The 27,500-nt window shown below is 36.5% G+C and overlaps 1 protein-coding gene across 1 annotated transcript in view; it reads right to left on the reverse strand.

Moving 5' to 3' along the window:
* Positions 1-27,500, reverse strand: part of cep112 (centrosomal protein 112) — a 313,987-nt gene that overhangs the window by 251,073 nt on the left and 35,414 nt on the right. Inside the window, exons 7-9 of the mRNA XM_056454261.1 lie at positions 24,342-24,389; positions 22,316-22,387; positions 7,305-7,391 (exon numbers count right to left, since the gene is read on the reverse strand). Of these exons, the coding sequence (XP_056310236.1) occupies positions 7,305-7,391; positions 22,316-22,387; positions 24,342-24,389 (207 nt within the window). The remainder of the gene's footprint in view (positions 1-7,304; positions 7,392-22,315; positions 22,388-24,341; positions 24,390-27,500) is intronic.

The following is a 27,500-nucleotide window of genomic DNA, read 5'->3' on the forward strand; positions in this document are numbered from 1 at the left end:
AAGCACCATCTAACATCAATGAGTGATTTTGCATACTCTTCTGCCTGACGCCAGTGAAAGTCACTTGAGTTTAAATGTGGAAAAACATCTAAAAAAAAAGCTGATAATAAACGAAAACGAAAAGCGTCGCGGTGTATACGAGCCTTTAGTTTGGTAAATTTTCTGTGTTTCAGTTAGCAGAATAATTTTTGGTGACAAATCTTATTTTGACACATATTTTGGGAATTTAAAAAAAAAACTCAGCAATACACTTTTGGCAAATTTAGTTCCCTTTTGTTATGCACTGAAAAAAAATATTCAAAGATGATTCCTTGGATTTACTCAATTTTTTTATGTTAAGTGGTTGTAAACAATTTATTTTGGCTGAATTTAAACAATCAAATTAAGTTGAACATTGCTCAATTTAATTTGTTTGTTAAAATTCAACACAAATAAATTGTTTGCAACAGTTTTGCATGCAACACTTTTTTCAGTGTGTTAGGGATGAAAACATCCAATAAATTAAACTGCTCAAATCTGCTGTATCTGCATCAGATACATATTTTTTCAATTTATTTTGCATAAATCTGTTAATCAATCTCAGTCCTGTTCAAAACTATTAAATTGCTTACAAAATTACATGATTTTATCCCTTTAATGGCCAAATTAATAATTGATGTCACCGATCTGGTGGAAAAAAAAAATAATAATGCATTTTCAATGTAAAAAGTAATTGTGAACTGTATTTTTTTTACCTTTTACCACAGTCTTGAGCATGTGAAAGATTTTATTTAGTTTAGTCTTTAGTTTTGTTTAGTCTGTACTTTTCAACATCAAAAGACAGCCTGTGCATAAATACACAGTCATTGTTTTTGTTTACTCCATGTAGTTCTGAGAGCTGAAATGCATATTTTGATTTTCTAAGACACAACAAGGTAAGTGCGTAAAGGTCACTCTCACACACTCACAGACACATATAAAATCCAAAAACATATGTTTTTTTTTGAACAGGCCTAATCTAACGGGTTAATGGTGACAACTGATGATCAACAGTAGAAATTACTAATTTTACCTCTTCCTGCTGGGAAAACCAGCAACAAACAAAAATACATAATTATATGGTGTTATGGTTTTGCAATCAAAAAACTGGGTTAAAATAGAAGTCAATGTGGCAAAAACACATTCCAACATTAAATTGTGGAGAAAAAATGAAAATCGTATGCTCCACAAAAACTAACAATGCATCAAAGGGCTTGTTTTTACTAATCTTTCACATGTCCACGATGAAAAGATGTGATAAAAGTAAAAAAAAGTCCAGCCAACGATTACTTTTTATATTGACAACACGCCATTTTGTCCCTTTTTTTCACCCAATTAGTGACTTCATTTATGAATTTGTCAATTAAAGAGTTAAAATCCAGCAATTTTTTAAAAACATTTAGTAGTTTTGATCAGGACTGAAGTTGATTAACAGATTTATGCCAAAAAAACTAAAGAATATTTATCTAATGTATTTTTACAACAGTTTAATTTAGTAGAGGTTTTCATCCCTTACATAACAAAAGGCAGTAAATTTGAAATGCACAAGGGTTAATCATCGTTTTATTATTTTAAAAAGTAGGGCTAATAATTGTAACTTGAACTGTATGAGATTTTTAAATACCACAGAGAGTCAGGACCTCGGTTTAATGTCTAATCAGAAAGATGGTGCTCACTGAGCAGTATAGTGTGCCCTTCACTATACTGGGGCATTAGGACCCACACAGACCACAAGATGAGCTCCCCCGCTGGTCTCACTAACACCACTTCCGGCAGCAACGCAGCTTTCCCATGTGATCTCCCATCCAGGTACTAACTGGGTGCAGCCTTGCTTAGCTTCAGTGTGCAACCATGTGAGAGTTGCAGAGCGCTAGCTGTCGGCTAAGGAACATACCAAGATGTTTTTTGAATCTAAGCACAAACAAAATGGCATCCCTTCCAGTGCATTCAGTAGTCCGATTCACTTGTTTTCATTCAGTCCTTTAAGTGGACTTAATTAGTGAAAAATGTAGGAAATAGTGAATGAGGTTATGATTTGGGATTAGTGAATGAGTTAACACATTGCAATCTGCTTTTTTAAATATAAATAGTCAACTATAAATACAGACTACTGCCATCTGCTGGTATGGAAGGTTTAATTCCTAATTGGCTGTAGTCTTTGCGGTGTATTCAAGAGCAATTGTTTGGGCCATGCAGGCGTACGCAACAACACAGTTGCCTTCTTTAATGTCGTCTTGATGCATCACACCCTTTAGAGATTTGTTCAGATCCCTAAACCAAAGCATGAGCAATACTAGTGATGTTTGAATTAGCCAACAACACTACAAACACGAAACATTCGTGACACTGAGATGACAGATGACAGAACGTTTATGTCCCAGACTCTCCAGCTAATCTAGAGCCATAAATACATTTCAGTGGGAACGGAGTTTAAATAGAGGTTTGTGGTGCTTCCATATGACAAGCTAATGCTGGCTGCAGATTACAGAGGATAATGTTCTTATTCACAAGCATGACCATGAAGGAACTCGCCCTCTCCTGCGTCACTGAATGCTGGAATTTGCTGCTTTGAAGCCAACGTTTAGCGGATAGGGGGTGGAGGGTGGTGGGCAAGATCCCCATTTTTGGCCCTTTCTTCGGCGGAGGCTTTTTGCTTAAGTATATTATCTGTAACAGTAGCGTAAGCTTAAAGCAGAGGATGACAAACCCGTATGAATCTCACATTATGCTCTGGAAAGGAAGACCACTTCAGAAGACATACCCATGACCCCGCTGACAAGTAGTGTTTGGGTTTGGAACAAAACAAATCATTCATTTTCATGCACTGACATATTTTTATCTTTTTTATTTCGCTCACAGAGCTTTCTTTTGGGCTGTATGTGACGAAAGAAGTGCTTTTTTGATCCCTTCTTTCAAAGACAGAACATAGCATGAGCAAACTGCATATAATTAGAATACATTTGCATAAAAATACTGTATCAATTGATGAACATATTGAATGTTAATGCGCTGTTTTGAGTTTGAACATCTTGGCTGAATGAACTGGCACTTCTTCGTGATCAAAGTACGCAAAATGGTACAAAATTAACAAGGTAGTTCATTCTGCAGGTAGTTCTGCTGACCAACAGTGATTGAATTTATGAAAGTAGTTGAATAACATAACATAAATAAGCAAATAGTGTTCTTCCGCCTAGCGAGCTATGGGGAAATGACATCAATTATTATAATTCCTGTACCCTGCCGGCCTATGTCAACCACTATGCTTATGTTGGACAAAACCTTGTCTGGATATAGATGTCAGCAGAGACAAGCACATTGTCACTGTGGAAATCCTTGCGTGCATGAAATATAGTGCATTATTAGCCAGCTATGCTTGCTCCACATCTGAAAACCTGCTAGATATAATACCATGTTTTTACATGTGGAATTGTAGTATTTTAAAGTACTATAACGATTTCTCACAGGTGAGTGATTCATGAATCATTAAGTAGTGTTATAATGTTTTCTATGGTCAACTATTTGGTGTGCAGTCATGACTTCAGGGTAAAGTGACTTCATAAGAAACAAATAGCATTTAATTCTTACAGTAAAGACAATGGTTAAAGCACAGCTTGTTTGTATTTATTTATTGAATACTTTTGCGAGCTTTTTGTTGGTTTGTAGTTTTCATGACTTGTGAAATCAATAACAAACGTATTTACAGGAACAACAAAACACAAATTAAATGCACCAATGAAAGAAAGCAAGTCACTTGGACGAATAAAAATCCCCACCACAACTTAATGTTAGTAGCAAAGAAAAAGACCAAATGAATATGCAAAGCATATATGCAAAAGTAACTCACTGAATTTCTTTTGGGGAGGGGGGGAAATGGATAAAAGGAAATGAAGCAATTCCTTTTCTGAAATGGAATTACTCATTCTTTCTGATGTGTCCCATGGGCATGTTGAGTGTTAACATTCCAGATTCTTGGAAACATGAATGAGCATTGCCGGTATCTGAGAGGACCTGAGATGCAGCTCTGAGGAACTCACTCATGACCTTGTCCCTCATCTCCCAAAGACCTCTGCAGGGGGTTCTCAGACTCCAGTGGACCGGTTCTGCAAGTCTTCAACAATCCAGCCATTGTGTGACAAAGTGCGGGATTTCGATGAACCCAAAGAATTTAGAAATACTCGGTGGCAGAGAGGGAGGGAGGCAAGTGCAACCCGTATTTAGCGAGTTCCAAACAAACAGCAGATCTGTTGGGCCTGTTCCCAAACGGTGGCCAAGTCTTGTGCCTTGAGCTGTGGGCGATAAGATGGCTGGGCTCAAGGTGGGGTGGGAGGTGGGCGGGCATTTCAGAAATGTGTTTTATCTGATGCGACCGCAGCTCAGCAGAGAGCCGTTTGTTCAGACCGCTGTAACTCCTTTGATGGCCTGACCTTCTACAAGCCGCCTGTGTCCGAGTGGGAGTTCAAAGGCTGTCGGCCATTGTCTCAGCGAGAGTGGACAGCGGCGTTGCAACCAGGGGTCTGTAAATCTCAAAGGACCCTACGGAGATCAACGGCTTGGAGGACATGACAGGGCACGTGCAACGGTCCATTCGCCCCTGGACTCAATCGAGCCCACCAACAGACAGCTCCGCGCCGCGTGTGTTTGGTGTTTATAGGGTCTTCAAAGAAAGATGCACCTGAGTAAATATTGACATTCTCTGAAAGTAGAACATCTGAGTGTTTCAGAACCAAACAACAGTGCTCATTAGGAGCAAAACAAACATGACCGCAGATGAAAAAACATCTGACCCAATTAAGATTTCACATAATGCTGAAGGACAGTGAATAAATGAAGGTACGAGATCCACAAAAAGCTACTACCCAATCCCCATTTGGAGAACCTAAAGAGGAATAGTCTTCAAAGGGGCCGCAATAAGAGCTCCTATTTTCAAACGTACTCTCATGAGGTTGGGGGTGATGGTCTCTCATGAAGCCTAATACGCCAGCATTCAGAAAAGCGAGGTTGGACATCGCAGACCATTTCAGAGCTGGTCCTTCATTTGAGCATAGATGCAAGATCATTCAAAGCGAAAATGCCTCCCAAAAGTTATTTTCTCCCTCTGAAAAGTCAGCGAGCCCATCAGTGGATTATTTATCCTGCTTTTTGTTAGTCAGAAGTGCACTCTGTTGCTAAGCTCATCATCCTGCGAGTCGGTCGCCTGTGGAAGATGAAAGCCTGCAGCTGAGAGCGAGGGAAAGAGGGGGCGTTATGGAGGTTAAAGGGAAGTTCGTGAAACATTTAGGGACACACAACATTTTCCCATCGTCTCCTTAAAGAGCTCTTTTCAGACACAAAGCAGAGTCGTAACAGAGTGTCGAGGATGAGGTCCAGAGGCCGACAGGCTTTTAGAGACGTCATGAAAGACAACGGTCTGCCAAAAATCATGTTTTTGCTAATAAAAGTGTGGGGACATACAGACATTTGTAGACCGGGACATTTAATAGACTTTACTGAAGCAGAAGGTGTGCTGTCACAGGGAATGAATGAAACAGACAATAAACGTGGAAGTCACAGAGGAGATACTGACATAGGACATGCTGATTGTTAAGTTTCAGGAAGAATACATTGCCTGTTTGGTTGTTGATCCTTCTTTGACATAATGATAATAAAACCAGTATCTTAAAAGCAGTGAAACAGCAGTCTATCTGTGTGTCATCAACATACTTGTCATCCTAAACTCAACATCTACTCATGTTCTCATTTAATGTTTATGAAGAAAAAACATTGTGCAATAAGCATATTACCTTGGGATTTTCAATTTGGTTACCAAATTTTATAAGTTGCAACTAAAAATGTCAGCCAGTGGTTAATAAACTGTCACCAGGGATTGAGTTGGAGATTTAGAATAAGTTTGGTGTGGATATACTTTCACTAATCTGCTCTTCAAAAGACTGACCAAGCATTTGAAAGTTTCCTTATCTCCCTAGTCCTGTTTATGTCAGTTAATGCGTACAGCATCTGATGCACTATAAACTGGTGTGGTATATAGTGTGTTAGTGTCCAACTCACCATTTCGAGTGTTACTCTGTGCTGTCTGCTTTCATTCAAATTGATTTGCTAAAATCTTAATTTAGATGGAAATACTTGAATGCTGGACTTTGAATTGTGAATACCAAATTGTGAATATCCGCCCAATACCAAAAAACCAGCAACAAAGAAGATGAATGATTGGTATATATATATATATATCTTATGTTCTTTTGTGGAAATTACTATGGTTGTTTTTACATTTTTAGGTTTTCAGCCGAGTGCATCCAGAATTTCAGGTTTCAGCCCAGAATTGTCATTCTGCGGGTAGGGACTTTCTCATCACTACCTGGTTTTGGTTATATTTTTGTCTGTGTAACAAAGGTACAATGTGGAGATGTAAGTAAACACTGTATTAAAACTGTTAAAATTAATTAAATATGGTAGTTTACCATTGAAAAAAAAAAAAAAAAAATCGGATTTTTTAAATATAATTTAACTGTGGAAAACTACAACCACAAACCAGAAAAGGTTGGGACTGCATGGAAAACGCAATTAAAAAAGAAAGTAGTGAAGACCATGCAAAATCACATTCTGCACACATTATTAAAATCCTGGCTGTGAAGGATGAGGATACAGGTACTTGACTGGCCTGTCTGCAGTCCCGACCTGTCTCCAATAGAGAATGTGTGATGCATTTAAAAACGCAAACTGCAACAACGAAGACCCTGTACTGTTGTCCACTTTAATACTTGTTTGCAGGAAGAATAGGACAAAATTATACCTAAAACACTTCATCATTTGGTGTCCTCAGTCCCTAAACGGCTTTTAAGTGTTGTGAAAAGGAATGGCAACATTACAAAGTGGTAAATGCTTTACTGTTCCAACTTTTTTGTAATGTGTTGCAAGAACCAAAATTGGAGTATGTATTTATTTAAAAAAATAAATAAAAATTGAAATCGAAATCACTACTTTCTTTTTCTATTTGCGTTTTCCATACTGTCCCAACTTTTTTCTGATTTAGGGTTGTAGTATTTTTTATTTAGTAATATTTAACCGATAAAATTAAATACCTTGGACAAATTTTGTGATTTACTCTTGTCATATTTTGTATGTTTAATTAAGCTTATAAGATAATTAAAAGCAAATATAACGCAAATCTCTCTCCCGGACATCACTGTTGTACTGTTTATGCCATTAATGTATAAGAATTCTCTAAAAAGAGCTTTCTATCTAAAAACAAGGTGTTTATCTAAAAAGAGTCAACGATGTGCTTTTTTTACCTTCTGTATCTCTGCATCATGTTTCTGCTGCATCCTCAGGGTGTCCTCCTGGTGTTTGGCCTCTAAGACTTTAGTCCTCAACTCAACCTATGAATAAAAAACAGATGAAATGAAACAGCAGCAAATAAAAAGTACAGAATTATGTGTTTCATCATTGTGTTTCACTCGCTGACCGTTGAAATAAAGCAGGTTGGCTTTTCTAGCTTCAGGTATATTCAAATCAAGATTGAAAACACATCCGTTTAGCTCTGCCTTTACAGAATGAGCATTGCGCTATGTCCGACAGATCCCACTATGTCTTTCCTTTCTTTTTCATTCTTTTATAACTGGTTATAACACATTTAATCTGTTTTTATGTATAAATAAACTTGCCTTGTCTTGCCTATTAAAAGTTCTGGCACAATCTCTGCATAATCTTGCAGTTTACAATGACATTCATCAGCACAGGTTAATCTCAATGGCGATTGTATCTCAACAAGCTCAAATCAGTGACGTTAACACTGTAGCTATAACTAATTCCAAGCAGGCTGTTTTAATGGTTTTGCATCAGCATACGATCTTGGTTGAAAGAAAGAGGAAGTCGTAAATGAGTCAGTAGAGTTACAGTATATCAACAAAGCACATCAAAGCGATTAAAAAATGTCCACAATTTTTAAAACTACTCGATGAAAGAGTCAGTTAAGAATCAGCCAATGTTCACAGCAAACACAAAACCGCATGTTTCCAAGGCATTTATGAAATGATGACGACTTTGATGATTAGTACTGGACAGGAAACAGCAGATACAGAAAGATAAAAATGCAACTGCACACAATGACAGTTGAACTGTCTTCATTAGCATTTAACACATTAAAGACAGTTAAACACTGGATGCTCCCAATGAATTCAGTAGTGTCATTTCACAGAATGAATCATTCTGGTTCCAATTCTGATTATACTTAAAGGATTTATGAGTGCATTTCTTTTAGCAGTTTGATAGCTGATTCAAAACAATAACTTATGAGATTAGGACACACACAGTGCAGATTAACATTAGAGTTCATTAAAATTTTGAGGTTACTGCTCAGCCCTATATGAAGCTATATAACAAGTGTAAACACTTGTTTATTATATATTAATATATTATAATATATATAAACAAATTATATTGTATACTATATTATAAAATATATTATATATAATATATTTATTTTTGTAATAAATATATTTAGTTTTTTTTGGAGTCAAACACTTTGGACAACGCTTGAACAAAATTTAAGATCTCGTAAAAACACGATTGAGACTTTTTAATACCTTTTAAGGGCCTTAATTTTCTCATAATTGATTTATCAACTTTTAATACTTTGTATGAGGTAGCTGATTTAAGACAAGCTAAGAAAATTGTTTCCAATTATAGACATGTTTTACAGGACACTTTTAACATGTTACCCTCTAGAAGACGATTGGGGATCTTGAAGTGCAAATTAAATCGATACAAACATTATTGTGCTGATTGCAGTTAAACTATTTAACAGAGAAATACAGAAGAAAAACAAGAAGGGTGGTGGCATATTATTTGGGGTATTGTGTAACCCAATATGCATAAATTGTGTTGACTGGTCATGTCATGCATGTCCAACAAAAACTTCTCAAAAAACAGGACAATATAAACAAATGATTCAATGGAAGAAAGGAAATCAATGGATGCCAGCTATAAGCATTCTTCAAAATATATTAGTCCGTGTTCAACAGAAGAAAGATGACAGACTTTTCAGCGAACTATCACTTTAATCTGACAAACTGATGGCAAATATCTTCATTGTTTTACACATCCTATTTAACTGGCAGCTGAACATTCCAGTTTTCAGTGATTTAAGTTATGTTCTAAATAAAAGCAATGGCACGCGATAAAAGGAACATTCTCCATATTCAAAGAAGTTTTTATTCTAACCAACACTTTAAATATATATGTTAGAAACGGCTTCTATTTCTCGCAGTTGAACAACAGGATAAACTGACAATGATCACCTCAGGTACGCCTCATGTGCTTTATTCAGTGTTAAATGCTAATAATGAGTTTGAATGCCATTTTACATGGCCTTTATCGCCATACTATTGAAAGCAGCAGCAGATAGTTCACCTCAGATCTTGAAAACAAAATAAACCATTTGAAATTGAACTTTACAACTGTGAAAGCCAACAAATAGCAGTGATTCAGCATGTACCTTTAATTACGTTAAAGAGGTTTAATATGTATTAATTATATTATAAACCTTACCATTTCGTTGGAGTGCAGTGAGTGCACTGTGCTGCTGAATGACTGTATTTAAATTTCTGTCGTTTTGCGTCTGGTGCAAACACCTTGATTGCTTATCACTGCAAATCTTGTCATGTAGCGTGTTGTTATGACACGGGGTTACAATATAACCTGCTCACCTAATGTTTATGTTCATAATATTTATATTATTTACTAATTAATAACCACCTCATGTGAAAATCTGAATCTGCGTCTCATTTCAGAGTCTGCTACTGTCCACTGGAGGTCGCATTTAGGTCACGGGTGCATACTTCGAGAGCCTTCATGACTGAATGAATAAAAGCGCTGTTTTCCCACAAAGGCAACTCGGGGTGCTGCAATTTAATTGGCTAAACTGGCATTGGGTGGGTTAAATGACCAAAGTAAAGACAGGAGTTCTGATAATAACACACATTTTCAAAGCAGAATATCTGACTTTAGGATTGTTTTTTTCAGATAAACAAGAATGTTCACTTAGCACGTTTCTTAAATATCAGCAAACATATTATGGTATTTGTATGCTTTAGAAGAATCAAAAACTTACATACAGCACCTTTAATAAGGTATTGCACGGATACAATTGATCAATATCTTCTCTTCATGCTTCAAATCATGTTGTGCTGCTTCAAGCGCATATTCATACTACTAGAAATTACTACTAGACTAACTACTAGATTAACTACTAGATATTTTGCACAATTTGCATCTATGTTTTATTTTTAAAAAGTTATAAACTGAAAATAAAGTATTTAAATTCAGTCAAAAATGACATTTGCTATTCAAACTACTTAATTAAAATGAGTTGAAACAACACAATTCTTGAGTTTTTTTGGGGGGAAGACAACGTTATTGTTTTATGTTCAATTAACTTAAGTTTGTAAAAACTAAAATATATATTTACTTATTTATAAAACCACAATAACTTTAAAAAAAAATTATTTAATTGTTCAGTACTTAATATTTTAATTGTCAGATGTTTGAGTTTGAACCTTTGAGTTTGAGTTTTCTACTGTAACATTTTTTGCCTAAATATCCAACAGTCCACAAGTGTAAAGTATTTTCTGTTATATATAAATAAGTACACCTTTCACCTTTTATATATATATATTAGATTGGTACTGACTAATCTAATGTAAATGTACACATATTATTATTGTAAAGCATCCTACAGAATATATATATATATATATATATATATATATATATATATATATATATATATATATATATATATATATATATATATATATATATTCTGTAGGATGCTTTACAATAATATATGTGTACATTTACATTAGATTAGTCAGTACCAAAGCCAAAATTTAACAAAAAAAATCATGGTCCAAAAATATGTATATAGTTTATATAAAAGACTTTCTTGGTGATGGCAGCTTAAAGGCGCCTTCATATTGAGAAAGTCTCATGCATTGCTCAGGTGTGAGTTTTTCACAGACTTTAACAGACTGTGAAAATATTGATGGTTGTGTGGGTCTTGTCTTTGTTATTGTATTTTTAATTGGATTTAAGTCAGGTGATTGGCTGGGCCATTCTACACCGTGATTCCCTTTCTCTGAAACCATTTGAGAGATTCCTTGGCTGTGTTTTGGATCATTGTCTTGCTGAAATGTCTACTCTGGTTTCATCTTGATCATCCTGCTAATGTAGATGTTGGATTGAAGCAGCTAATATTAATTTACAATGACGAAGGGGGGATTTCAGCTGCTGTCTGGCCTTTCACTGCCTTTCTACACCTCCATTTCTTTATGTGTTCAATACTTTTCTCCTGTGTCATTTCATTTTATTACACACTAACTACATCTGTAAACAAATTAATATTATTTTCTTTGCATATATGGATTTCTATGGTTGTTATCAACATCTGGTGAAAATTTCAAGTCAACAGCACCTTTAGAAATATGATTTCTGAGAAAAATGGTGATGTGTTCAATACTTATTTCCCCCACTACATTAAACTATTTCTTGATTGTACTCCCTAACTGCAAGTGACTATAATTACCCTTCCTCATCAAGAACAACCTCAGGTTTAAATATGCCTAAAAAATGTCTGGGATCAAAAGTTCAACAGTCTCTTTAATGGCCTGTTTGAACATGCATCCCAACCTCGTCAAGCTGACAAACCCACGCAAATAATGCAAAGCACACACGTGTATGACAAGCGCACACACTTTCGCTCACACAAACAAACAAAAAAAGTGCTGTTGAAAGTTCCGTCACTAGGGCTGCTGGTCATTCCAGAAGCTGTGTCTTTCTTCTGGTGTATTTTGGGAAACATGTTTTGATGTGGCATGAGCAGGATTTGTGTTTGAGCCTCCCAGCCCTCTGGCTGACTGCTGATCAGGGCTTTCAACTGCTGCCACCAGTGCAGGACACAATCTACTGGCTTATCAGATGCGCTGCAGGGCACCGTACGGCCGGAGTAAAGAGATGCAGACGGTTCTAGGCCACGAGAACACTCACAGAGCCACAGGCCGTTTCTGCTGCATGCTAGAACACACTCTGACAGCAAAGAGCAACCCTACTGGAGTGGGCACTGGTGGAAAACATACCCCATCAACATGCTGATTACAAATACATGGAAACTTTCCATTACAACTTCCTCTTAAAAAGTCTGTCTTTAGTGTAAATGTGAACAGAATCAGTACATTGTATGGAGAGCTTTATAAAAAGTTATACAGAAATGTGAGAGAATTGGCATTCTAAGCCCTAATCTTACATTTTATTAGGTTGAATTTTGTGCAACTGGATACATTATTCTAATAAACCAATTCTGGTTAATGATGTCAGAATTTACTGGTAATTCGGTATGGATGTGTGAATGCTCTTTTCCGGAAAAATTCAGCAAGGTCCTCGTCTGTGTGAACAGCATTTTTTGGAATTTACCGGTAAAGTCGTTCCGGTAATTTTCCGGTAATTTTCCGGATATTTACGGGTATTACTGTGTGAAAGGGGCTATTGAAAAGTCCTGGCTGCGGAGGAGGATACAGGTACTTGACTGGCCTGTTGGCATTCCTGACCTGTCTCCAATACAGCATTTGAAGCACAAAATGTGACATTGAAGAACCTGTACTTTTACCCACCCTAAGACTTGCTTGCAGGAAGAATGGGACAAAATTACACCTGAAACTCTTCATTACTAAATAGTGGTAAATGCTTTACTGTTCCAACTTTTTTTAAATGTGTTGCAAGAACCAAAACTGCAATACATGTTTATTTTGGACAAATATATATATATATATATATATATATATATATATATATATATATATATATATATATATATATATATATATATATATATATATATATATATATATATATATATATATAAATCATGAGAAACACATTAAATAATATTTGTTGTATTGTCTGCATTGAAATACAAGTCAAAGTAAATTTAGAAATCAATACTTTCCTTTTTCATTTGCATTTTCCATACTGTCTCAACTTTTTCTGGTTTGGGGTTGTAGTAACTGTATGCATGAAATGATTTCTCCAAAAATCACACATATTCATTTGTGGCTCTTGATCAATGTAAAATCCTGCCTCAACATTGTAGATTCTGCCATGTGACTACTGAGGATGCGCACATTGCAATATTGATACTGTAACCATATTTTGTGTTGCCCTAGTGCACAGTGTTGCTTTAAAGCAGGGGTGTCCAAACTTGGTCCTGGAGGGCCGGTGTCCTGCAAAGTTTAGTTTCAACCTCAATCAGACACACCTGGGCTAACTAATCAAGCTCTTACTAGACTTTCTAGAAACATCTGTGCAGGTGTGTTGAGTCAAGTTGGAGCTAAAATCTGCAGGACACCGGCCCTCCAGGACTGAGCTTGGACACCCCTACTTTAAAGAGTTAGTTCTCCCAAAAAAAAATGCTGAAAAATTACCTCATCATTTATTCTCCCTTATGTGGTTTTAATAAGTTTCTTCTACTGAATGAAAAAAAAGGTTATTATAAATAATGCTTGTTGCTGGGATACACCAAACTCCATTGTAGGAGGAAAAATACTATGGAAGTCAATGGCTGTTTCTCAATACCAAGTACGCAAAGTTCGGACTTGCGTCCTTGGAATTTCAGACTTGCCAAGTTCAGACTTGGAAGAACAAACAACAGAGGATGCAATCGGGTACTTCTTCAAATGGAACAGCAGTGTACTTTATAATGTCACTTACTTCACCATGGATTCATCAGTTTCACTGTACATTAACAATAAAATGATTTATTTACATTAAGCACGGCTCTATAATTAACATTATATTAATGTTATGAATTAATATTTTTGATTTATGAAAATATAAACGTAAATTACCATAAATGTGAAGTGAAATGGGTTATTATACACAGACTCCTGTCTTTTATTATCAGATTTAATAAACTACAATGGACATTATACAAGTATAAAGTGCAAGACGTGAATAATAGGAAAAGATAACGTTAAGCAATTTGCTAAACAAAGACACACAGTGTACAACACGGTAACATAATTAAAGACAATTATAAAACGTAACAAAATAACACTGCCAAAATAATACACCTGAGAACAAATAATATATTTAAAAGACCAAAAACTGTCCGTTAGATATGCACAAGATGTATTAAATATCACGTTTTAACTACAATGGAGAGATGACATCCAGAGGTACATCTGTGATGGACTGGCTGATGTGAAGCTGCTCTCGGCGGGGGAGGTGATGACGAAGCTCCCGCTGACAGGCTGGGGCTCAGAGTCCGCATAAGTCTCGCCAAAGACACACTATATCTATAAATAAATTGCCGATTCGAGTTTAAAACAACTACATTCTCACCTGAAAAACTCTTAAAACTTTATTTTGTGACAACAGAGGAGTATTTTTAAAACCGTGCGGGTTTTCTCCTCCGCCATTAGCTTTCACTGCTTATGCTGCAATGCATTCTGGGATACCTGTGCTTCGCAAGTTCGCACAAGTCACCTCTCTATGCATCCTTGGCAAAAGGGGCAGAGCAAGTCCACATCCGGGAATTTTATCTGTACTTGGCAAGATGTGAACTTTGAATGGGAACAGTACTTCGGCGACGGTTGATGACGTTTCACGAGGACACAAGAACGCAAGAACTGACAAGAACGCATATTGAGAAACAGCCAATGGAATCCAGCAACCATCAATATTCAAAATACCTTATATTCTGTTCAATAGAAGAAAGAAACTCAAATAGGTTTTGAACAAGTGAACGGTGAGTAAATGCTGACAGACTCTACCTTCTTTCAGGGTGAACTACTCCTTTAATATCATATATTTATCAACAAATTTCTATTAGTCCTGCAATCATTCAAACCAAATCCAATGGATGTTCTTTATTGACATTTTAAAATGACACAAGCAGACCTGGTAGTCAGTTTAAACACTGAGCCAACGGTTGTGCCATGTGATTGGATGGAACGCTAACGCAAATATTATGAAACTATTTTTAGCACTAGTACTGTATATACCGCAGCATCATTTCATATTCAAACAGTGAAGACATCTCTTGTGTTCCTCATAAACAACGCATTTATTTACACATCAAAAATGTGAACAAAGCCCAGGAGGTTTTCGTCAACTCGAGAGAGATGTTTTTTTTCTTTTGTATGTGCATCTCAAAAGCTTCACACCATCACGAGCGGAGGATCTTGTTGTAGAGAAGCTCAATACAATTGTGATAATGGCATTTTTGTACATTTTTTAAAGCTTTGGCCAAAACTTCCCTATGTAGAAGAAACAACAGATCCTTCATAGGAGTACATCTCAACGTCTCAAATGCATACTGTATTCAATTCATCTTTATTTCCATAGCGCTTTTACAATGTAGATTGTGTCATAGCAGCTTAACAGAAGTTCTAGTAAATTAAAACTGTATCAGTTCAGTTTTCAGAGTTCAGAGTTCAGTTCAGTGTGGTTTAATTTTCACTGCTGAAAGACCAAACACTGAAGAGCAAATCCATTGATGAGAGGCTCCACAAGTCCCAAACCAAGCAAGCCAGTGGTGACAATGTACTGTACAGTACAACAGTACATCGTATTCTGCACACAGATGCCCACTTTATTTCAGTAAAACTATAGCTGCTATAATCCAGTGTCTTCATGCTAATAAATTTAAATCATGTAGAAACAAAATGTTTGCATTATAAAGTATTATAACATCATTTCACAGGACATATTATAAAATCATACCAAAATCTGTCATCAAAGTGGTTCGGTTTTACCTAAAGCGCTGTCTCAGTGTCAATAGCCCCTATTACACATACAGACCTACAGGTAATTTTCCGGAAAGGGCTATATGTGTGAACAGGCCCCTTTTGAAAATACCGGTAAAATCGTTCTGGTTATTTTCCGGAAAGAGAAGTTGTAAGATTACCGGTAATTTGCCGGAATGCTGCACTGTGTGAACACAAAAGGAAAATTGCCGGAAAGAGCGCGTTCACATCTAGAACGCGCTCGTGTGAGACGTCTACTTTAGCCAATCAGAACACTCAGACGCATTCACATCTGCGCATTCACATCAGACTACAACACATCTGCGCATTCACATCATTAAGAAAAACAATAGCACGTCCTGATTGTTTTCAGTTAAATTCCCAGATTATGTCTGTCAGATTTGACAGTGCTATGACAACAAACAGAAATGGCTAGGAGGAGGTGTCTGTTAGGATATAATAACTCTCCTGAAACCCTTTTCCCGATCTTTCTCAATGAAATGCCAATCAGCTCGCAGTTGAAAAAAAACAAGCCACGTTCACTGTTTTCTCATTTAATATTCTGTTACTCTAGGAACTGCGTCACAATATGAAAAAAAAAATTTAAATATGAACCGCTTTTGGTTTATGCTGACTTTAAACCCACATTGGTAGCATTTAACACCAAATCTGTACCTGAGATCCTTGTCATAGTGATATATGCTGTTGTTCTGCTGTGACATTGCAGAAATAGAAACAGTTTATAAAATAGAAATTTCATGCAACGTCATCATAGATGGTTAGGGAGAAAAACTAATTTTAATATGGAAAAGATACGTTTTATTGTGTGACATGTCGCATGTAGTCACAAAGCAGTGTTATTGACCTTATTCTGAAATGCGGAAGTGTGCTCGTTTTTGCGATTGTTTTAAAGGGCACCTATGGTAAAAAATCTACTTTTCAAGCTGTTTGGACAGACATATGTGCATGTATGGTGTATTGACTGTCATATTGGGGTGATATAAGCACACCCAGTGCTTTTTTTTTCAATTTAACAACAATTACCAATTGGAGCTGTTTTCAAATAGACCGCTACCTGACGTAGGAGAGCGGTCCCCCCGCCCACCAATATTAATTGACAGGCGCGTCATCATATCCTCAGTTTGTTAATTCACGTCCGCCATTTTCAGCATGAGTCGAAGCAATATCACTAAAGGAACACCCTAGCTCTATTTTTAGATGCAAGGCTCATTGGGCTCAACACAAGAGCAATATTCTCCACATTATCGCTCTAATCGGAATTATTGGTTGTATCTTTAGGTAGGTTTGCAAACATGTGTACTTCTCATTGAGTCTACCTTATACTTCAGCCGTTTGCATTTCTCGCGATCCCAGAAGCTCCCTGTGATCTTAACTAGCATGCGTTTTAGAATTTTAAACATAGGTTTCTATCAGGGTACACTCAAGTCGACGGCTGGGCGCCGCGGACCAGTGCAGAAACCTATGTTTAGAATTCAAAAATGCGTGGCGGGACGATTCGGGACACTTCATGTTTCTGCCGCGCTACAGAGAGTGTCTGGTGTGTTGCGGCTTCGAGCGGCGCATCCGGTGCCTCAGTCAAAGTTAATTCAGTGTGCGTGGTTATTGGTTTCTGTGTACAAGCTCGGCACTTGAAACACACAGTTGGCTGTAAAACTGTACAAAGACACATATGATTTTGTACTCTCTGCTTGGTCTGTGTCAGAGTCGTATATGTACGACTGAATGGTGATCCTCTCTCTCCTTCTCCGTCTGCCTGTCAGACTCTGTAGCAAACGCAGAGCGGGTGAGCTCATGGCCCCGCCCCCTAGTTACATTGGCGGGAAGCCGAAACTAATTTACATGTGAAGCAACACACCCATAAATCAGCGAACTGTGGACACGCCCCCAACATGACACTTTTTAGCACATTATAATAAAAAAATCTGAATTGTGTTTTGAACTGAACCTAAACTGGCACACTCAGAAGAACCATAATATTATCATTAAATCATAAAAAAGAAGTAAACTATGTTCCCTTTAAGACTTCTGATTCAGTTGCCTATGGGAGAAATGACTAGGAATAATAAACGACAAAAACTGCTCATTCTACAAACAAGTGTGTTTATGACTATACATAAAAGTAGAATAATTTAATAAGAAAACAGCATCACGCGCCGATTTATCCTCTAAAAATCAATGGAAGCGAATGAGACTGGAAGTCTCAACCCAAAATGATTCCAATGGCTGTGCCTGCTTGTATGTGAAGAACAGGGTCAATATGCATAAAATGTTTGCTGTAAAGGATGATTTTTTTCTGCTTTCGCATAATAGTTTTTTTTTGGTTTGTTTTGTTTGGGTAGACCAGTGTTCAGTCTGAGTGGGCCAGTGCCACCCTGGCCCTCATGTACCCTCCCAAACTAAACCAACACAAAAATTCATCTGAAGACAGCATTCTCTGGAGGCCCTGAAAAGGATCTCCTAAGAGCAAAACACACAGTGTGCTACACCGTCACCTGCCCTACTTCCACTCAAGCCTGAGAAACAGGCCCCCGCCTCTTGCGTTTTGCGTACGATCCTTCTTGTGCAATGCTCCGAGACCACAGGAGACCTGTCAAAGAGAAGATTGCGCTGATTGAAGCCACGCAGTCAAACAGATCCCGGCAGCACAGATGCAAACGTGGGCGGCACTTTTTTCTTTTCTTGTCTCTTTTTTCCTTCTTCTTTTTATTGAAGCTTCAATTGGTGCTTTTAGAAAAGTTTGTCAAACTACATCAAGTGGCGTTCTGAAACTCTTGTCTGAAAAGGTGCGGCGGGCGAGCGCACACCTCCGGGTTTTCAGATTCCCTGGAATCAGTGAAGCGGATGACATTGGTGCTTTTACTGGCGTTAAACTCACAGAGACGCTGCTCTTTTTGAAGAGCAGAAGCGGAGATGGAAGGGTGGGAGGAGGAGAGATGAAGACGAAGGAGCGAAGAGACAAGAGCAGCTGTTCTGTCTTTTCTTTGCCCGGCGTTGGTTTCACGCAATTCCTCGGGGAATGTTTCACAAAACGTCTGCTAAGTTTTAGCGCCACACTGTGGGTTGTGACTGTGATTCCTGCTATTTTGAGAATCTGGGTGACTGTTCGGTGTTTGGATAAACACCAGAAAGCTTCCTCAATCACGGTGATGACATCTCAATCAAGTCCCTGAACTGAACTGCAATGTTTAGGTTTTCTTTTTTAAATATTTCCCAAATTATATTTAATAAAGCAAGGACATGTTTCACAGTATGTCTGATAATATTTTTACATTCTGGAGAAAGTCTTATTTGTTTTATTTTGGCTAGAATAAAAGCAGTTTTTAATTTTTAAAAGCCATTTTAAGGACAAAATTATTAGCCCCTTTAAGCTATATATTTTTTGATAGTCTACAGAACAAACCATCATTATACAATAACTTACCCTATCCTGCCAAGTTAACCTAATTAACCTAGTTAAGCCTTTAAATGTCACAGTAAGCTGTACAGAAGTGTCTTGGAAAAATATCTAGTCAAATATTATTTACTGTCATCATGGCAAAAATTAAATAAACCAGCTATTAGAGATGAGTTACTAAAACTATTATGTTTATAAATGTGTTGAAAAAATGTGCTCACCGTTAAACAGAAATTGGGGGAAAAATAAACGACGGCTAATAATTCAAGGGGGCTAATAATTCTGATTTCAACTGTATATATATATATATATATATATATATATATATATATATATATATATATATATATATATATATAGTTTGAATAGCTCTATTGGAAAGAAATCCTTAATTCAGATTACTTGAGGGTGATTTTGTAAGGGTGTGAATCATGGATATTCCCAACATATTACTGTAATTTTTCACAATAAATTACATCAGTTTCACTATACAGGATTTAACTGCAAAAATTCACAGTAATGCGTTGTATTAGGAATTGTATAGTGAAGTCAATCAATTACAACATGCATGATTACAACAAATTACTGTAAATGAGTGTACAACAAATTACTGTAAAAAGGGCTATATATTCAGCATGTTATTATTTTCATTATTTCATTATTTCATTCAACATAGACATTAATACAAATAAACTTCTATGCTAGTAATGACAATTTTAAATATTTAGAAATAACTGAATGTTACTGCAGCCTCAAAAAGAATTTGGTTACATCTTTAAAAATAACTTGAAAGAAAATCATCCTGTTTTGAAACTACATGAATGTCTGTACAAACTGAACAGAGAAAGAAAATCAAGCTGTAGAATGGCCCAGCCAATCACCTGACTCAAATCCAATAGAAAATACAAAATAAAGATCAGCTTGGATAGACAAAGCCCACAGAATTTTTTTTTTTCTGAAAGCATTTGAGAGTTTCCTTGGCTGTGTTTTGGATTATTGTCTTGCTGAAATGTCCACTCTGGACTGAAGCAGCGGATGTTAATTTACACTGATAAAGGGCAAGGGTTGCTGAATAACTACTGAGAGATTTCAGCTGCTGTCTGGGTGTTCGCCTCGCATCTATATTTGAAATAACAAACTTCCTGAGCTCATGTGAAAGCGTGAAAAAATTAAGGAGCAAATGATTCTTTCAGCAACCTAAAACATGAACAAACTGCCATGTTTAACTATTATCATCGCCTTTTGGACTATTATGAACTCAGAATGATGGAATTACATTCTAGCAAGAGGTTACATGTGCTGCTGAAGATTAAAGATACACAAGTAAAAGCAGTTGAAGCAAAACTATTTATTGAGCATCATCTGTAAATGCAGAGGTTGATATTAATTCCTTTCTGTGTTTTAATTTACATTAAAGCATCAAAATACAACGCAATATATCTCTGTCTCTTTCTTTTGTCAAGTTTAATTATGTTTAAACCTATATTTAATCCACAGCACAACTCAGGAGCAAAATCGGTTACTCTGGTCTTACTTAAATAGGTGGTTTCTGTTCGACAGCTCACTCTCTCTACGTAGGAAAAATAAACCTCCGCTGCTTAAGCAAAAAAACAATTTAACAAGGCACATACTGTTAGTTAAAATATGTTTTGATAGATGAAGTACGATTATTTTGCACATGTTTATTTCAGAGTACATCATGCCATGTGTTTGTGTGTGTGAGTAAGTGAGTTAAAGTAACTGCGCATCAGTGCAGAGCACATTAATATTCACGACCCTTCCAAATAAGGTCAATATGGAGCTTCTGTTTCTTTAGGTATTTTATGACGTAATAAACGGGCATAAAAACAATTTCTAGAGATTGTTTGAGCTTACCTAAGGCATATACCTACTATGTAGATATCAGAGAATGATTTAACTTATCGAATCAATGAATAATACGACACCTTTAATCAAACCAAGTGGCAAACGTGAACTTTTAATGAAGAAACAAAGACAAAACCCTTCATGCTTTCCCAAAGAACGAGAGAATGATGAAAGTGAAAAGCTAAACCAAGAACACACAACAAGAGAACTGTGGGTGACGAATACTAGAAAGCATACAAGCTATGTTTTTTTCTCAGCTCCACAGTCATTTCAATCAGGGGCAGCGAAGAGCAACTCATGCACCATTTCCCTTCATCAAAGCCCAGCGACTCCTGAGGAACATTTGACTCACCCTTCACCCCATTACCTGGGAATGTTTCTTCAGCCTTGACTTTAACTCAAGCGGACCTCTTGGCCTGCCATTCCTGCCACCTGTTGTTCATTACCACACAGATGCTCTTTACTCTGCTTACAGTAAAACAATGTTTCTGCTAATCTCAGAATCTCAGAAAATAAAAAAAAGAGTTAGCATGCTGGCTTTATCTTTCAAACAGCAGCCCTGAAGGCTTAAGGAGCATTTGGAAGGAGCGCTTGGCTGTTTGCGAAATGGCTGAAGACGACGCCATGTGACTGAAGTTGACCTAATTGAGCACTGCTCTTCCCAGAGGAAGTGTGATTACAGCAGGTCACGCTCAGTATATTCAACAATACCAGTCAAATGACATCAAAGAGCAGCTTGTTCTATGGGATTTTCAGCTTAAACCCACATACAGGAGGAAACTGTCATCACAAACAGTGTTTGTAAAGCTCTTAGGAGAAGTCGATGTCCCTAAACAAGCAGAACTCACAGAGGCTGGCTTTGGTAAGGTGTGTGAAGCTGTCAACCAGCATTGCCATATTTTTTTCAGTTTATTAAAAGCAACCAGCCATCATGCAGCATTTACTTAAGAAGTGGAACAGCGTGCCGGATGACAAACCTCAACAAGACAGCAATACCGAAGAGAAGCATCACCAGTAAAAGACTTGGTTCACCCAAAAAAATGAAGATCTTTAATCATGTCATAGTGCTTTTTTTTTTAGAAGACATAAATATGAATATTCTATACAAGGCCATTACATACTGCATAATTCAGCTTTTTTTAGGTGACTGTTTCTATAAAGAGACTAATAGACCTCTATAACACCACATCACAAGCACTTTGGGAGAACATCAGGTTCCTACCTCCTTATCAGCCTTCACTGGGGTGGCTTCACTTAAAACAGTGCTGCTTTTTCCAAGAGTTGACTTGTAAATCTATTAATATAAATGAGAAATGAAGAAAATGTTCAAGATGAAGAAACAAAAGAGATGCCAGATGCACTTTTGAACCACTACTGATAACTAAAATCTATGTTTGAAAAAAAAAATTACAAATAGAGTTTCACAGTGTTACCAGCATTAAATATGGAAGACATTTGCAATCAATTTCTTTTATTTGATAGACCATTTTTTGGGTAAAGATAAGATAATTTTCTATGCATACAGTAGTATCCATCATAATGTTTCAATTTTTAAATAAAATCCAATGTACATATAATGTTCAATTGTCATTTTGAAAGTAAAAAAAAAAAAAATAACACTATTTTATATCATATTTACTTTTATACACTACCTGACAAAAGTCTTATCGCCAAGTTTTAGAAACAACAAATAATAACTTGACTTCTAGTTGATCAATTGGTATCAGAAGTGGCCTCTAGATTATGCTTATTTTACCAAAATAAAATATGATCATGCCTTGATTTTTTATTATTAAATTAGAACAGTAAGGTCTGACTTTGCTTAGACAAAAGGCTTCTCACTTAACAGAAATAATGTACAGTGTAGAATATAGAGTCATGGTGGAGTGGAAAAAGAATTAATATTGTTTATGACTCCCATGATCTTTGACGACCTTGGAGATGCATCCATACATCTCTGCAATGACTCAAATAACTTATTATTAAAGTCATCTGGGATGGCAAAGAAAGCGTTCTCGCAGGACTCCCAGAGTTCATCAAGATTCTTTGGAATTATCTTCAATGCCTCCTCCTTCATCTTACCCCAGACATGCTCAATAGTGTTCATGTCTGGTGACTGGCTGGCTAATCCTGAAGCACCTTGACTTTCTTTGCTTTCAAGAATTTTGAAGTGGAGGATGAAGTACGAGAAGGAGCGCAATCCTGCTGAAGAATTCGCCCTCTCCTGTGGTTTGTAATGTAATAGGCAGTGCAAATGTCTTGATACCTCAGGCTGTTGATGTTGCAATCCACTTTGCAGATCCCCATCCTGAATGTAACCCCAAACCATGATTTTTCCTTCACCAAACTTGACGGATTTCTCTGAGAATCTTGCGTCCTTGTGGGTTCCAATAGGTCTTCTGCATTATTTGTGATAATTGGGATGCAGGCCAAAGATGACTCATCTGAAAAACCTTCTGCCACTTTTCCAAATGATCAACTAGAAGTCAAGTTATTATTTGTTGCTCTTAGAACAACTGGGATAGACGACAAGGCTTTTGTCAGGTGGTGTATATGATCATATAATCACTCACAAATGATTAAAAACTAATGGTTTGAAAGATAAAAGTCTACATGTTTAAAACAGCAATTCATTAATATTTTGGGGCTCCACTGCACTAAATGAAGTCTTTTAACATATCATCAAATTATTTTTGTTCAAAATATGCCCTACAAGCTTTGTTTTGGTATAAAATATTGTTTGTTCACTTGTTTTTAATCATATTGGTCACACTTTATTTTAAGTTTTAAGTCTAGCTATTAACAAACCATTAATTATGACTTTTGACCTCAATTTCCTCACAATTTTGTGCTTATTAATAGTATTAAAGTAGTATTCAGGTTTAGGTATTTGGTATTACTACAGATGTAATGATAATTAAAATATAATAGGATCACTTTATAAGTACTAAAAATATATCTTGATAATAGGCAGGTAATAAGCCACTATTTACCAGTGAGAATTGATACTTAAACTAAAGTGTAACCATAATATTTTATAGTTAATGATTAACAGTTGATCATTACTGTTGTTTCTAATCATTTGATACTTTTGAAACTGATTATGTAATTTGCATCTTTTGTTTCACTCATTCTATTTCTTGCGATTTTTCCTTGTTCTTTATGTTTTTAAAAAATCCAAGTTGTTACTGAATTGTTAGGCAGGAATTGTGGAGATGCATGGAGCGTCTGCTGCCGTCAGCACTTACCGGGGACAGCGGGATGGGGTTCTCACGCAGATATCTGGGGTTTTCTATCTGTAACAATAAAACAAAACAACATATTCTTACTCTCCTCCTCTCTGGGTAAGTCCCAAACACCTCCAGTCCACCTCTGACCTCCTTTTATTTGGAATAAACAATGTGGAAGGACTTCAAAGAGTGCCACTTAAATACAGTCTCTTCCCTACACCGTGTGTGTTTACAGAGATCAGAGCTTAGACCACTGAGGCATTGTGTGCAGTAAAGACATTTCCGCTTTCTTTCAAAAAAGATTTTTCCCTCAGTGACTTTGGCTTTTGTCAACATAAACCATAATTTGTAAGCTATGGTAAAGTGTTCAGGACCTTTTTTTACTGCATCTGGCATATAACATTTAATAAAACAATGTTTTCTTATTTTCATGACAGTAAACATTGAGCATTGAAGCACTGAACATATCACCATGGGTTAGTTGACCCAAAACTGAAAATTTTGTCATCGTTTACTCTCTTACTTTACTTTTAGTATATGCCAGACTAATAAAATTTATAAACGTTGATTTCAATAGTTTATAAATCATTTACTTACTCATTCTGAATAATCTTAAAAACCTCTAACTAGTAGTTATTATAAAGTGTTACCAGATAAACTACCCAATAATGAATATATGATGAGTACACTTTTTTGGGTGAACTATCACTTTAATGCCTAAAAAGTATTACATCATGGTTTCCGCTACATTCATTCTTCCATGGCGGGGCGCCATGCCAAGATTCATCCCGCCACGGCTACATTACAGCTTCTCATTCAAAACATTCTATTTTTTTAATAGCGGGTGATAATTGCACCAAAATGTATTAAAAGGTAAGTGAATTATAACAGCGCAAACTTTTCTGTAACCGTAGTAGTGCTGTGCGTCATTTGTTTAACCCTTAAAGGTTACGTGCTGACTGACTGACTCACTGACTGACAGGTGCGTGATGCGTGAGGCCAGCAAACACGACGTATAGCCGTTTTACTTTACTTCAGGCCGCATTAATACCGGAGGCATTCATAAATATTCCTAGCAAATCTAATAAATGCTGCAGACATACTCGTTACATAAACATACTAAATCGCACCTCAGCAGCGTTTATTTGAGAGCGCACAAGAAGATCTGCACGCTCTTAAAGCCGCTTATATTTGAGGGGGCGTGCAAGAGGTTTTGTGCACCAGCAGAAAAAAAATCGGCAAGCAAAGAGATCCGCATGCTCGTAGGCTATTACATATATGCAATCTCGACTTCTAATACTGTGCTCACGACATTTGTCATTGAAATAACGCCACAGGTAGTTAGTAGATCTCTGTAAAAAAAAAAAAAAAAAAAAAGGCCAGCCGCCACAGCTGGAAAAAATCCTAGAGGAAACACTTACATACCAATCAACCAATCCAATCCAAACCATCCCATCCCAATCCAATCCAATCCAACCCAACCCAAGCCCTCAATCACTGCACTATTTAACATTTGCACATTTAAAGTTTGCACATATTCATTGCACTACATTGCACTGATTCACTTATTTGAACTGTACATACCCACCGCACACGGACATTTGTAATTATGTTGATCTATCTGCACACTTCTGCTATTAATAGCATCCTGTACATAAATTCATTTATTGTAAACCTGTTCATAGCTAATATAACCTGTACATAATGTTCAAAGTGCATCCATCTGTAAATATTACCATAGTTTTTCTATAACTGCACTTTATAACTTATACATATATCCTGCACTTGCTGCTATTGCACTGCTGGTTAGACCGAAACTGCATTTCGTTGCCTTGTACTTGTACATGTGTAATGACAATAAAGTTGAATCTAATCTAATCTAAAAACCAAAACATCCCATCCCATCCCATACCATCTTATCCCATTCCTACCAAACCCGTCAACCAAACCAAATGAACCCAACCGAGTCCAATCCAACAAGCCAAGCCAAGTCAAGTCAAGTCAAGCAAAGCAAAGCAAAGCAAAGCAAAGCCAAGCCAAGCCAAGCCAAGCCAAGCCAAGCCAAGCCAAGCCAAGCCAAGCCAAGCCAAGCCAAACCAAACCATACCAAACCAAACCAAACCAAACAAAACTAAACTAAACTAAACTAAACTAAACTAAACTAAACTAAACTAAACCCAAATCCAAAACAAACCAAACCATCCCATCCAAAACAAACCAAACCAACCCATACCACCCCTTCCCATTCCAACCCAACACAACAAACCAAACCAGACCAATCAAACCAAAGAAAACCAACCAAACCAAGCCCGCCAAAGCAAACCAAACTAAACTAAACTGAACTGAAGTAAACCCAACCCGCCAAACCGAACTAAACTAAACAGAAACAAACAACACAACCCAACCAACTGAAACCGACCCAACCAAACAACCAACTTGGGCTGTACAATGACAATATACTGTATATCGCATGGACACAATAAAAAGTCAATTGTTTCATACTATGCTTGTCTATATTGTAATGTGCAGACAGAAAGATGACTAACAGCATTATAAGAAAGCTGCAATCATGAAAGCACAAGGTTTAGATTTAGCATTTAACAATATTGTAAGCTGGACCAGTAATCATTAGTTTCTGAAAAGTGTTTTACATTTCATTCATATTTATTCATTTCATATTTCTACATTCGTAATCAAACATTTGCCATAATGTCCTAAATAAAGTGTGAAATATGAGCACATATGAATGAGTAGATTTTTTTAAATATACCTAAAAATGTAACAAAAAATTGAATAAATTATTAAGTGATTCAACGTTTTGAAAAGATACTATATCATGATATATTTTGATATCAAAATATGAGATTACTTCCTTCAAAAAATTACATTTGCTGATAGTTAAACCAACTTATTTAAAATAAGCTGAAACAACACAATATTGAGGGTCTTTTGGGACAACTTAATTGTTTTATGTTCAATCCACTTAAATTTGTAAAAACTAATAAATCACTTTATGTTGTCTCAACACAAATCGATTGGGTTGAACCCAGCATTTTTTACAGTGTTCTATTGTGATATTAGACATAAGAACCAACCAACCAACCTTTACAGTTATAATATGGTGACATTACAACGCTAGAATTAAAAGACTGCTTTGACAAAGTTACCTTAATAATT

The sequence above is a fragment of the Danio aesculapii genome, chromosome 3 (assembly GCF_903798145.1).
Source record: "Danio aesculapii chromosome 3, fDanAes4.1, whole genome shotgun sequence".
NCBI lineage: Eukaryota > Metazoa > Chordata > Actinopteri > Cypriniformes > Danionidae > Danio > Danio aesculapii.